Source organism: Punica granatum, chromosome 3 (genome assembly GCF_007655135.1).
Source record: "Punica granatum isolate Tunisia-2019 chromosome 3, ASM765513v2, whole genome shotgun sequence".
Taxonomy (NCBI): Eukaryota; Viridiplantae; Streptophyta; class Magnoliopsida; order Myrtales; family Lythraceae; genus Punica; species Punica granatum.
In genome coordinates this window covers 35,078,786-35,089,514 of record NC_045129.1, presented here as the reverse complement: position 1 = coordinate 35,089,514, position 10,729 = coordinate 35,078,786, and the positions used below count along the sequence as shown (strand labels likewise).

At 41.0% G+C, this 10,729-nt stretch overlaps 2 protein-coding genes across 2 annotated transcripts; both read right to left on the bottom strand.

Moving 5' to 3' along the window:
- Positions 1-281: 281 nt before the first annotated feature.
- LOC116201768 lies at positions 282-942 on the bottom strand. Its single transcript, XM_031533167.1, has one exon. It carries the CDS (start codon positions 924-926, stop codon positions 651-653), a length of 276 nt encoding a protein of 91 aa, XP_031389027.1. The 5' UTR covers positions 927-942; the 3' UTR covers positions 282-650.
- Positions 943-8,045: 7,103 nt separating this feature from the next.
- LOC116201816 (F-box protein At1g67340-like) lies at positions 8,046-9,923 on the bottom strand. Its single transcript, XM_031533235.1, has 3 exons — positions 9,562-9,923; positions 9,296-9,458; positions 8,046-9,206 (listed from the first exon to the last, which is right to left on the bottom strand). Exons 1-3 carry the CDS (start codon positions 9,801-9,803, stop codon positions 8,442-8,444), a joined length of 1,170 nt encoding a protein of 389 aa, XP_031389095.1. The 5' UTR covers positions 9,804-9,923; the 3' UTR covers positions 8,046-8,441.
- Positions 9,924-10,729: the final 806 nt, after the last annotated feature.

Genomic DNA, 10,729 nt, shown 5'->3' with positions numbered 1-10,729 from the left:
CTAATTTTGTGCTTTAAATATTACACCATCAGCGCGGACAATAATCTCCTAATATGGCGTATAGCTGTTCTACATAGATTTTAGGACTGATGGACAAAACTCATCAAGATGGTGGTCATATCATTTCACAATCACTGTGCTCTACCTCAGAATTCATTGTTGCTAATAGCAACTTAGACTGTTATATATATATATATATATATATATAGTGATCTAACACTTAATTCAGTATATATGCTAGAAGCATATTGAAAGAATAGATGGAATTGAAGAAACTGGTGTGACAAAATCAGTTCCATATGATTTCACCGGTAACCCTTCAGCCTTTATTTCAACAAAAGCCGAACTCGGGAAACCAACCATTCATTTCACAATTCAATATTGCACATTACTACCTAAAAGGTACTTATTAAGCTTCAACTTTTGGAACTCATCAAGTAATCTCAGATATCGTTCTAAACAGATACGACACGACCTCCACCTCAAAACCAAATGCCAGAGAAGGCAGAGCCAATAGACATAGAAGCTGCGAACCGAGTCAAACACACTAAGACATAACCAGTTTAGTACCACGCGAACGACTGACAACCCTTCAACAGTTTATTCGGCCGAGAAAAACCGAACTTGAGCGACAGACCTGCTTCCGGGTTTCACTTGGGCGGCTCGAACCCGTCCTGCAGGAGGTCGTCGTAGGGGTCCCTCCGGCCCGGAGCCTGGCTAATCTGGGGATCCCAGAAGAGCTGGGAATTGTGGCGCTCGAATGTCCAAAACCCGTAAGGCCGGAGAGGGTAGCTCCACATCTCCTTGGTCTTTTTGCACCGATCCTTCACGGAGTATACGTGCTCCCTGAATTTCTTGTCCCTCTCCTTCGGGTCCTCCATCATCCTCAGGATCAAGTTCTCAGCAAACTCCATGATGAACCCCATTTCCTTCCTTCCTCTCCTGCCCAGAGAGGATCAAATTCAAACCCCCTCAGCAATTCCTCGAGCACAATCAATTGAATCAATTCCACTCAATTAGGGCAAGAAAGAGAGAATCTACGATTGCACGAAACCCCAAAGTGAAGAAATCGTCACCTCTTTCAGCTCGGCAGCAGAGTGGGGAGTCTTGCGGATCAGAAGAATCGCGACAATGGCAAGGGGAGAGAGACGGGCATCCACCAAACGTGAAAGACGAAGAGGAGCAGAGTCGAGCTGAACTTCAACCCGAACCCGATGATGGAAATGAGCTGGGCCTCGGCCCAATAACATTGGATGGGCCCGGAAGAAATTGATAAAATAGCCGGGTCCAACAAGAAGCGGATCAGGGTCGAACCATGAGGCCCAGCCCAATCGCAAGGAGGCTCAGCTCTTCTCTCTCTCCACATATAAAACGAAATCAAATCGTGGCGCCATTTCGAAAGTGTGCTTCGCTCTTCAAACGCGCCTCCCTCTCTCTCTCTCTCTCTCTCTCTCACTCCCCTGCGCTATCAGAGGTAAATGATTTGAACTCTACCTTTTTTGTTTCGTAATTCACACTTTGATTTTCATGGCGATACTGTGAAATTTCCGGTGATCATAGCTTGAGAAAGTCGAGTCAGGAAACATTGGATGCTTTGTTGTGCTCCCGGAGTGTGCGTTAGAAAACGGAGCACGTGCGTAACAAAAACTTTAAAATTGGTAAAAATCAAATTTTTATAACATGCTCGATTTTAATCAAAACCTTGAGATCATATGTCGACATGGAATATCACCTTCTAACAAATAGACAATAAGACATAATGAATCAACAAGTAAAGTTACTACCTCTGTACTTACTCTCGTTGGACTTGGTTTGTTTCGATAGATTAATGGAACCGTCCAATTGTCTGGTCTCTAGCTCATCCACACGAACGTGCCACCGCCAAGGACGACTTCCTTTTGATCCGTCCACGCTGATCTAGGTTACCAACTCGAATGGAATAGCCACTGAAGGAGAAGATCGCGTCGAGGTAGTCTTGGACAACACCGATTCACCAAAACAAGGCCGGGATGGCTTCCGATTGGTGAAGCTAGGGGTGTGGTTGAGCTAGGAGGTCTTGGCTGAGCCTCTCTTCCTCTCTCTCTCTCACTTTTAGGGTCTTGAGAATAAATGACACGCTAAGGGTTAATCGTAAAACACTATATCTATATATAGATTCTTAGATTTACACTAGGGATCTAATTGTAATTATTAATTAATTAATTACAAGTTAATTAATCGCGAACAGTTTAAAAATATTATTACTGAAATACTCCGTCACTCATATTCTTAACTCTTTAAAAATGAAACATTTATAAAATATCTTAAGGACTTTATTATAATAAATAAAGATAATGTGTGAACAATAGAATAAACTTCTTTGCCATAAAAGGAACTATTCGGATATATAAATTGGCTCCGGGGCATATCACTAACAGCGTGATTGCAAAATCTTCATTATCCGATTTCCATAGTAAGTAAGGACTTCACCGATTTTGTCAATAGCTTAAAATGCGACTGATATCTATGACGGAGCTAGATGCTCTTGCTGTCTTTGCAATTAGGATGTTCGAGATGTGGTTGGATGGCTCCTGAATTTTGGTAATTCGGACCGTGGAGATTCTGAATGTTGCATGAGCTTCAAAGTTTGTGATCGAGATTGTTGTTATCACCGAGTCAGGTATCTTCATGAGAAGCTCCACGGAGCCATCATGGGATTTTCAATTTCTTTACCAGTGTCTTAACATGACATGATATGGTCAGTAAGATGGTCTTCTTTCTAAAAATGTTGTCGTCTCCGACGTACTTCCATTTGAATGCAATTCTAGTTTAATTTACAAACTCTATCCCTCTTTGGGTAAGTGACAATTTCTTTATGGTTCATCAGCAACATAATTTTTCGGTAGCTGATGATCTATGCTCGATCAGTTTTGTATATCCTGGCAAGAGCTTGCAAAGCCCAACAGGAGGGAACATCGAGGATCTGGATATGGAAAGCTGCTCCATCTTTACCAGGTCAGACATAAAAACCTTCTATACTTAAAGATAATGAACCACAAGGTGATGGAAGTATTTTCGTTGTCCGAGACAAATAACCGACCTTCGTCGCACCGACACAATCATCTGCTGTTAGTTAGCGCAAAGGAACTGAGACCAGCAACTTCGGGTCCGAGCTCACTAGTTTAATGGCTGGATCTCAGAACTTTAAATAAAAAAGTGGCCCATAGATGAATTTAAATTATGGCAAATGACCAAACAGCTTTAAACTATAACTTATCGACAGATTGCTAACGTGGTGCTGTCAGGTAAGAGCCAATGCATTACTGCATAGAGGTATTTCTTCTTCTTCTTTTTATTAAAAAAAAAAACAAATATCAAGCGAAAACTAGTGAAAAAGTCAAACATCTTCTAGACGTGGAAAACAACTCAACTTATAAAGATTATGTTCAGGTCTATGTAAGCAGCATAACATTAAGGTCTTGAACCGTACCTATTTCATAGGTGCATAGTTCCGGATCTAGTTGTTGATAGGTGTACTTGTAATTACTCGTTACGTCAAACTTCTCGAACCTATGTGAGGATTGGGGCATGGTACGCCTACCTCGTTAAAATCCTCTCTTATTCTACTTCTCATATCTACATTTGTTCTAATCAGTGTGCCCCAACCACAAGAAGATCTTGTGTGTAATGGGTATATCACGTGGCATTACGTCACAAAACGCACAAAAAAATTTTATTTTTGTCAACAATGAATTTCTTTTTTTTTTTTGTGATAATACTGAAAACCCAAAATGACAAATTTTAATTGGCTCGTGACATTACCACGTGATATATCCGTTACATATAAGACTTTCTCCCCGGCCACGATGGATATATCTTCTGCCTATCAAGTAGTTGCCACTCTTAAATCTAGGGATTGAAGTGGAGGTCGGGTGATTTCCTCTCTGTCCGAAGAGTTACATAACTTTCTTGACAGTCCACAACAAATTTATGTTTTTTTTTTTTTTTTCCTGCAGACCACATGTTCTATCACTGCATCATGAAAGTCACGTAGATTTCTCGATTGTCAGTACCCCTGTCGTAGTTTCAGTGAGTCTTGGTATATAGTTTACCCAAAATACGAGAAATATGTAATCAACAAAATCATATATCCGCTTAAACCCAATCCATTCAATGTCCGATCATGAATCCTATTAATAAGATGAGTCATTGCATTTTGTATTTGGGGAACGAATGTCTCTTTTTAGACTATATGCGGAAAATCACGAAATCCAGCACGGGTGGATGGGGTCAGTTTTGGATAATCTTAGGCTATGGGAGACGCGAGTGATAAAGCATTTGACGTCGCAAGCAGGAATCTCTAGTCGGGTCCTGATCTGATCACCAATAACCAAACTTTCAATCGAAACCAATGAGAAAAGCCGGTCACAACGAGCTCCTGAATGCATCGCGATAAGAAATTAGCCTCGAACTCTTTGCACCCACGAAGGGGCAACTGGGGTCTGGTCCAACATTTGGTTGATCTAAGGCGTGACTGATGTAGGACACACCCATCTAATAAAAAGCTCAAAACTTGCACTCAAAGAAAATAATCTTTGCTCCTCCTTCCAGTCCAAAAGGCCTATGAATTCATGAGCTCGATTTGGTTGTACGGTTGGGAGTACGCATGACTTATCCAAAACGAAGATTATTGATTGGCCCCCAGAGTCATGCCTACACCCTCAACTTCATCATCCGAACAAAGAGAAAGCCCTCCCGATCCCGATTAGTAAATACTAAAAATGCCATTTAGTTCCACTTAGTACTTCGAGGATGAATCCAGACACCATCGAAAGAAAATAGACCTCTTCTCTTGCGAGTGCTTCCTGTTGGGTGCCCGGATTTGATCTAAACCAGGGCAGTGCCCGATAAATTTTTTTTTTTTTTTTTATCAAGAGATCGTGTTTTTGTCGACAAACTTTTGAAAAAGCCGAAGTAAACACGTATGGTAGATCGCGTTCCGGATCCAATCTAGGACACAGGTGGGATACTTTTGCATATGAAGCCATTGGCAGATGAAGATCGATCCTGATCCTTTCTCCAATTTCTTTAGGCATCTCCTTTTGCCTACCTTTTAAATCCTTTAGTTTCTTGCTTTCGGTTTGGACCCAGCGGAAGCTGCAAATTGCAAACCCAGGCCTCTCATTGGGCTGGGCCTGGACCACCTTATCATCTATATTCAAATTATGTATCTACATAATTTAAAAAAAAAAAAAGAAAAAAGAAAAAAAAAAGAAGAAAGAGGGATGGATCATGGATGGATGGACAGCTTGATCTGGTAGTGATAAGGTAAAGCGAGGTGGGAGCAGATTCTCGTCAATAATTCGCGGATCAATAATGGGATGCTTATAACCTACTACGTGACTCGGACTGCGTCGATAGGGAATTGTTTAATGATTCGGAAGTGCGAATGACAAAACAAATAGCTTTCACAGATCTCTCCCTTCAGAGCCCATCTGCATATATAATCTGATGAAAGTGTGTGCTTCCGTATTGGTTTGACCGGACCTAAAGCAAATGGTGCAAGCCACCACCCACATTTCCCCCACCAGCACAAATTTTGCATCTTCCCACTAACTTCATCTCTTTTTCCCTTTTCCCCATTTTATATTCCCTTCCCCACGTTTGGTCTGCCATCCCCAGGAAAAAAAAGAAAAGAAAAGAAAAGAAAAGAAGAGAAATTAATTAATTTATCACTAAATCATGCGGAACGAAAGTGCATTTAATTAAATATGAAATTTTCTGCTTCCGGCTGATGATTAATATCACTATTTTAAATTTTTTTTCTAATACAATAATTTATATATATATATATATATAGATATACCAAAGTAAGTTTCGGCAAATTATCGGCGGTAAAGGATATTATCAGGTATTCGAGAATGACGTATCCGACGGCCTGACGTAGAAAGTAAAAATCGTATTTCTTTTCTTGTTTGCCACTTTTTACGTTGTGGGTGCGTCGTGAAATTTCCATATCATCAGGCTCTTGACATGCCTCAGCCCCTTTTGACCACCTACTAAAAGCTAAGCTAAGGTGGGGGGGGGGGAAATAAAAAAAAAAAAAAAGCAAATGGAAAAGTAGATATGGCAGCAATGATGCCATAAATTATAATTTTGCCTAGGATCCTCATGTTGCCTCTTTTATTATTATTATTATTATTATTATTTTTATTTTCCCAAAAAAACTAATATTAAAAAAATCTCCAACTGGAGATGTATCTAAATTCATGTTTGGTGGTGATTGTCAATCCTCTAGGGTTTTCATTTCCCTTCTAGTTTGACTCTAAGGGGTTCCCAATCGAATTTCCATGCTTAAGGAGTTGTCATTTCGTTCGGCAAAACGAATTCGGCCTGCTCATTGAATTTTTTTGAGGTCTTGTTCCTACTTCCTGCTCATAATGGATTGCACGATCCTGCCAAAGAGGAAAAAGGATTACTGTAAGTTGTAGTTTCCAACCCGTCTTGATATATTTCAGACTCGAAATTGCGATTTCCTTCGGTCATAACGAACAAGATCTTCGAAGTAGAAAAGAATGATACGTCGGGATTATCGTGCCCTGCATAGAAAAACTATAAGAATTATAGTGATCTATGCGAATTTCATTTATGGTGCACATTATTCGTAAAATTTGAATCTCTATATCTTTTTTTTTGTGGATAAAAAAATATTGAATATATGTAAATATATGAGTTTAAATTTTGCTGCGAAATGTTCGATTTGAACTATAATTAAATTAGAATTTAAAAGTCACAGCCCATCACGGACTGCGATTTCTAATATAGAAGCTGAGATTTCTTTATCATCAGCCATGAATAATATGATCTCATGGGATGGGTTTAGCTGATTTTGCCTTCTTCTTTTTTTTTTTTTTTTAATCCAAGGCTAATTTTGCCTATTTAGTTCAATTCAAATATCTCTTTTGGCCAGCATTTCATGACACTGCCTTACCTAATTCTCCAATTGCTATTTGCATATTTCCAAACTGAAAGATTCCTTCAGCTTATTATTATTTTTTAAATAAGAAAATCTCTCTCTCTCTCTCTCTCTTCTTCTTTTTTTTCCCTTTAATGTTAATCAACCTAGTTTAATTCAGTCACACCTATCACACTCCTCTGTTCTTTTCCCCCTCGGAGCACAAATCTTGTGACTTAACTCACCTATCCTTTTATCTGAACATAATTTTCATATCTACTCATTAGCGAATCGGGAAAAACCGTATAGATAATGGAAATCTAAAGAAACTATTATGAGTTTATGTTTACCGAACTCGAGACCATCGCTTCTCGTGCTCTACGGTACATAGAGGAAAATTTACGTTTTGGTTTTCTAAAAATAACGTTAGTCGTATAGTATATCAAGAATTTTTTAGAAGTCATTTATAATCTATTTATATTAATTAAATAATTTTTTTAGTGACGTTATGAATATTTGCAGTTTATTATTTGAAATTAATCTCACTCAGACGTCAACTTATTCTTATCACGAGATATTTTCAGTGAGTAAAATAATTTTTTTTTTCTCAAACTTCAACACATCAAAAACGTGTATACATCTTATGAATATGGGAAGAAAACTCCAATTTTATAACATCTTTCATGTCCCATCCCATTCTTGTCCTCCGAAAACTCTCCACCTTATATATATATATATATATATATATATGCACCCACTACGTCATAATATGAGAAAATCAATGAATCAATCAAGAACAAGTTTGAAGCCATAAATAATACTCTTTTCAGTCAAGGTATAGATTTATAATTACATATAATATAGGTTTATATTGCTTTCCCATAAATTAGACCTAACAATCTTATGCAGAAATAATTACATTTCTCGAAGTAGTAATAATAATATTATTTTTCCAATTATTATGTGATGGGAGCATATGTAATATAGATTTCCTAAAAAGAAAGATTTTCTAAAAAGAAAGTTCTTTCATAGAAAAGATACAAAATCTGAATCATGCCACCGAATTCAATATTCTTACGGGTCATGTCAATATCCGAACGAGAATTACTTGTAACAAAATATGCAGAAAACATTATTTCGCCAAAAATATAAGAAAGGATCCTCTAAAAAAGAGAAGAAACAAGCATATCAATAAGAAGTGAGTAATAAGAAATCGAGAACAATAAATTTGAGAAGGATTAATAAATTTTGGATTGTCTGAATTTTGAGATTGGCACTTATCAGTGCTATACATACAAAAAGAACAGAAAAGGGTAAAACGCACAGTTTTTTGGTTTTCCCAACATTCTGTACAAACACTGGAATTGAGAGAAAAAAGGGCGACTTTAATAAAGTTTTTGTCAAATTTTACGCACCAAAATGTCCCCTTTTTCCCTCATTTTCACCGTTCGTCCAAAACAAAACAAAAAAAAAAAAGGAAAAAAATTATGCCGGACGGAAACGGCCGTTAACTCTCCGCCATGACATCACCGTTAGCCTCACCAACTCCGTCATTTTCCACGCCGTCCCCATCCTCATCAACCCACCGTTCTAGCGGAGCGCAGTCCGCCTTGTGCCGGAGCTTCCAGTCGAGCGCCTGGCATGCGCGGGAGCAGTAGTTCACCGTCCCGCAGACCGAGCACCTCCTGAACTCGTGCTTCCTCGTCTCCGATCTGCCGCACCCCGCATGCGAGCATAGCCTCAGCCCCGACCCCTGTGGCCCGCCTTGGGCCGCGAACCACTCCGATAGGAACTTGTTGGCCGCGTGGGCTTCCGGGGCCGGCACGTTGCATCCAAAGTCACTCAATAATGGGCAACCTGCCGGGGCCGAGGTTGACCTTGCCCCGGCCCCGGATTGTGTTGTTCCGGAGTTGTTGCCGCTATGTGGGGTCCATGAAAGAAGGGATGCGGCGGTGGATGTGGAGAGCACCGCTGCGAGCTCCCTGGCGTTGGCCTGGACAAGGAACCGACGGCCCTCGGCCACGTTTTGGCGGACGCCGTAGCCGTCCTGGAGGCAGTGGCCAAGCTCGCGGAGGGCATCAATATGGCCGAGGAAGGCTGCCCGGGCGCAAAGGGCCACCCCAGCCCGGAGGTCTTTATCGTTCTTGGACCCGCCGCTGCCATTGAATTGTATCACTGCCAGCGAGTAGAGCGACGGTGCGTGGGAGTTCATCGCCGCCTTCGCCATAAGGGAGGCTCCGCTACCTCTATTTTGCTGGCAATAGAACCGAATCTGTCGAAAACAAAGACAACCAATTCAATTTCATCACAAATTCCAAAAGACAGTATTCGAATATTCATGTGTCAATCCAATCCGCTTACCATGCCGAGAGTATAACACGCCTCGATGTTTCCGGCATCGGCGCAGAGCTTGAGAAACCGGTGAGCCGAGTCGGACCAATTCTGGGCTCGGACGGCGAAAGTTTTCGAAGAAGCCCTCTGCAGCACGAGGGAGTGGAGACCCAATCCATTGAATCTCTTGCACCTGTTCGCCGAAACCACCCGGTTAACGAAACGGGACATGGAGAATCAAACAAGACTAATTGAAAGATCTGCAATGGATTGGCTTGTGCTGGTAATAGCCTTACGTTAACAAGACGCTCGTGAAGTCGGACGGGCACGAGGCGGTGGCGCAGAGCTTGGATAGAATAGTCAGTACGAGGTCATCGGGCAGGGAGTCGAACATATCCGGGTTATCCACCGGCAGCCTCCGCCTCGACCCTGCGATGGCAGGGGCCGAATCCGCGGCTGCCCGCTTCCGCTTGAGACCGGAGCAGCCCGCGCCAATGGCCCCGACCATCGGATAACACAGACCTTTCCTCGTCCTCATCCCAATCGCCTATGTCTCTTCCTCTTCCTCTGTAAAAGAAATGGGAAGGAAGGTCAGTGAAACCAGCCAAGTGAGAGGCTTTTATATTAACAGGGCAAAGGTGGGCCTGGCGGGCGGGTCTTCGAAGGTACCACAAGGAACGACATAGCCGATTGTTGTTGTACTCACTCCCACTATTTTTTTAAATTTAATAATTAATTAATTAATTAATTAAATCCCATATATATATATAAATACATAGTAACCAAAAAAAAAAAAGGCAATGAAATTATTAATAATCAATCATCAATAAATAATAATTAATCAGAGGTAAAATGATATGTACTGCTCTCAGGGTCTGGGAGATTGTTTTGGGTTTCTGGGGGTGTGGGCTGGTGGAATTACGGATTTGCCCTCATCCTGTCGTCCGGCCGGTCGGACGAGGTTGACTGAGATCCGGTATGTGCATTGTTTCTATTCCTCCTTATCCATGTTTGTTCTTGTTGCTCTCTGGCCGGGACCATGAGATGCAGTCTAGAAGTTCTTCTATTCCTTTCTTCCCCTCCTTAAATTTCTCACCTGATGAGACCTCAAATTTGTGTTCAAAGCAGTTAATTTTGTTATAACTGAGGCAACTAACTCTGGTTGTTTTTGGTAACGGATTTTTACCCGGTTTAAGATTGCCTGATTTTGATGTTGACTTTGAATCTGGGACGCTCGGTGTGACGTAGCACGTGATCAGTCCAGGCAAGATCAGGCGCCGATTATCGGGGAGCCGAGCCCGTTAACTGGCAACCATCTGGTCAAATAAAGCAAACACGGGAATTCTCCATATATCCATTATAATTGGAAAGCTCATTATAGATTCGATCGAGTGAAATAAATAGGGAATCACGTAACGGTTAAACATGAAACCTCATGCTGACGACGAAATATACCAATCGTTC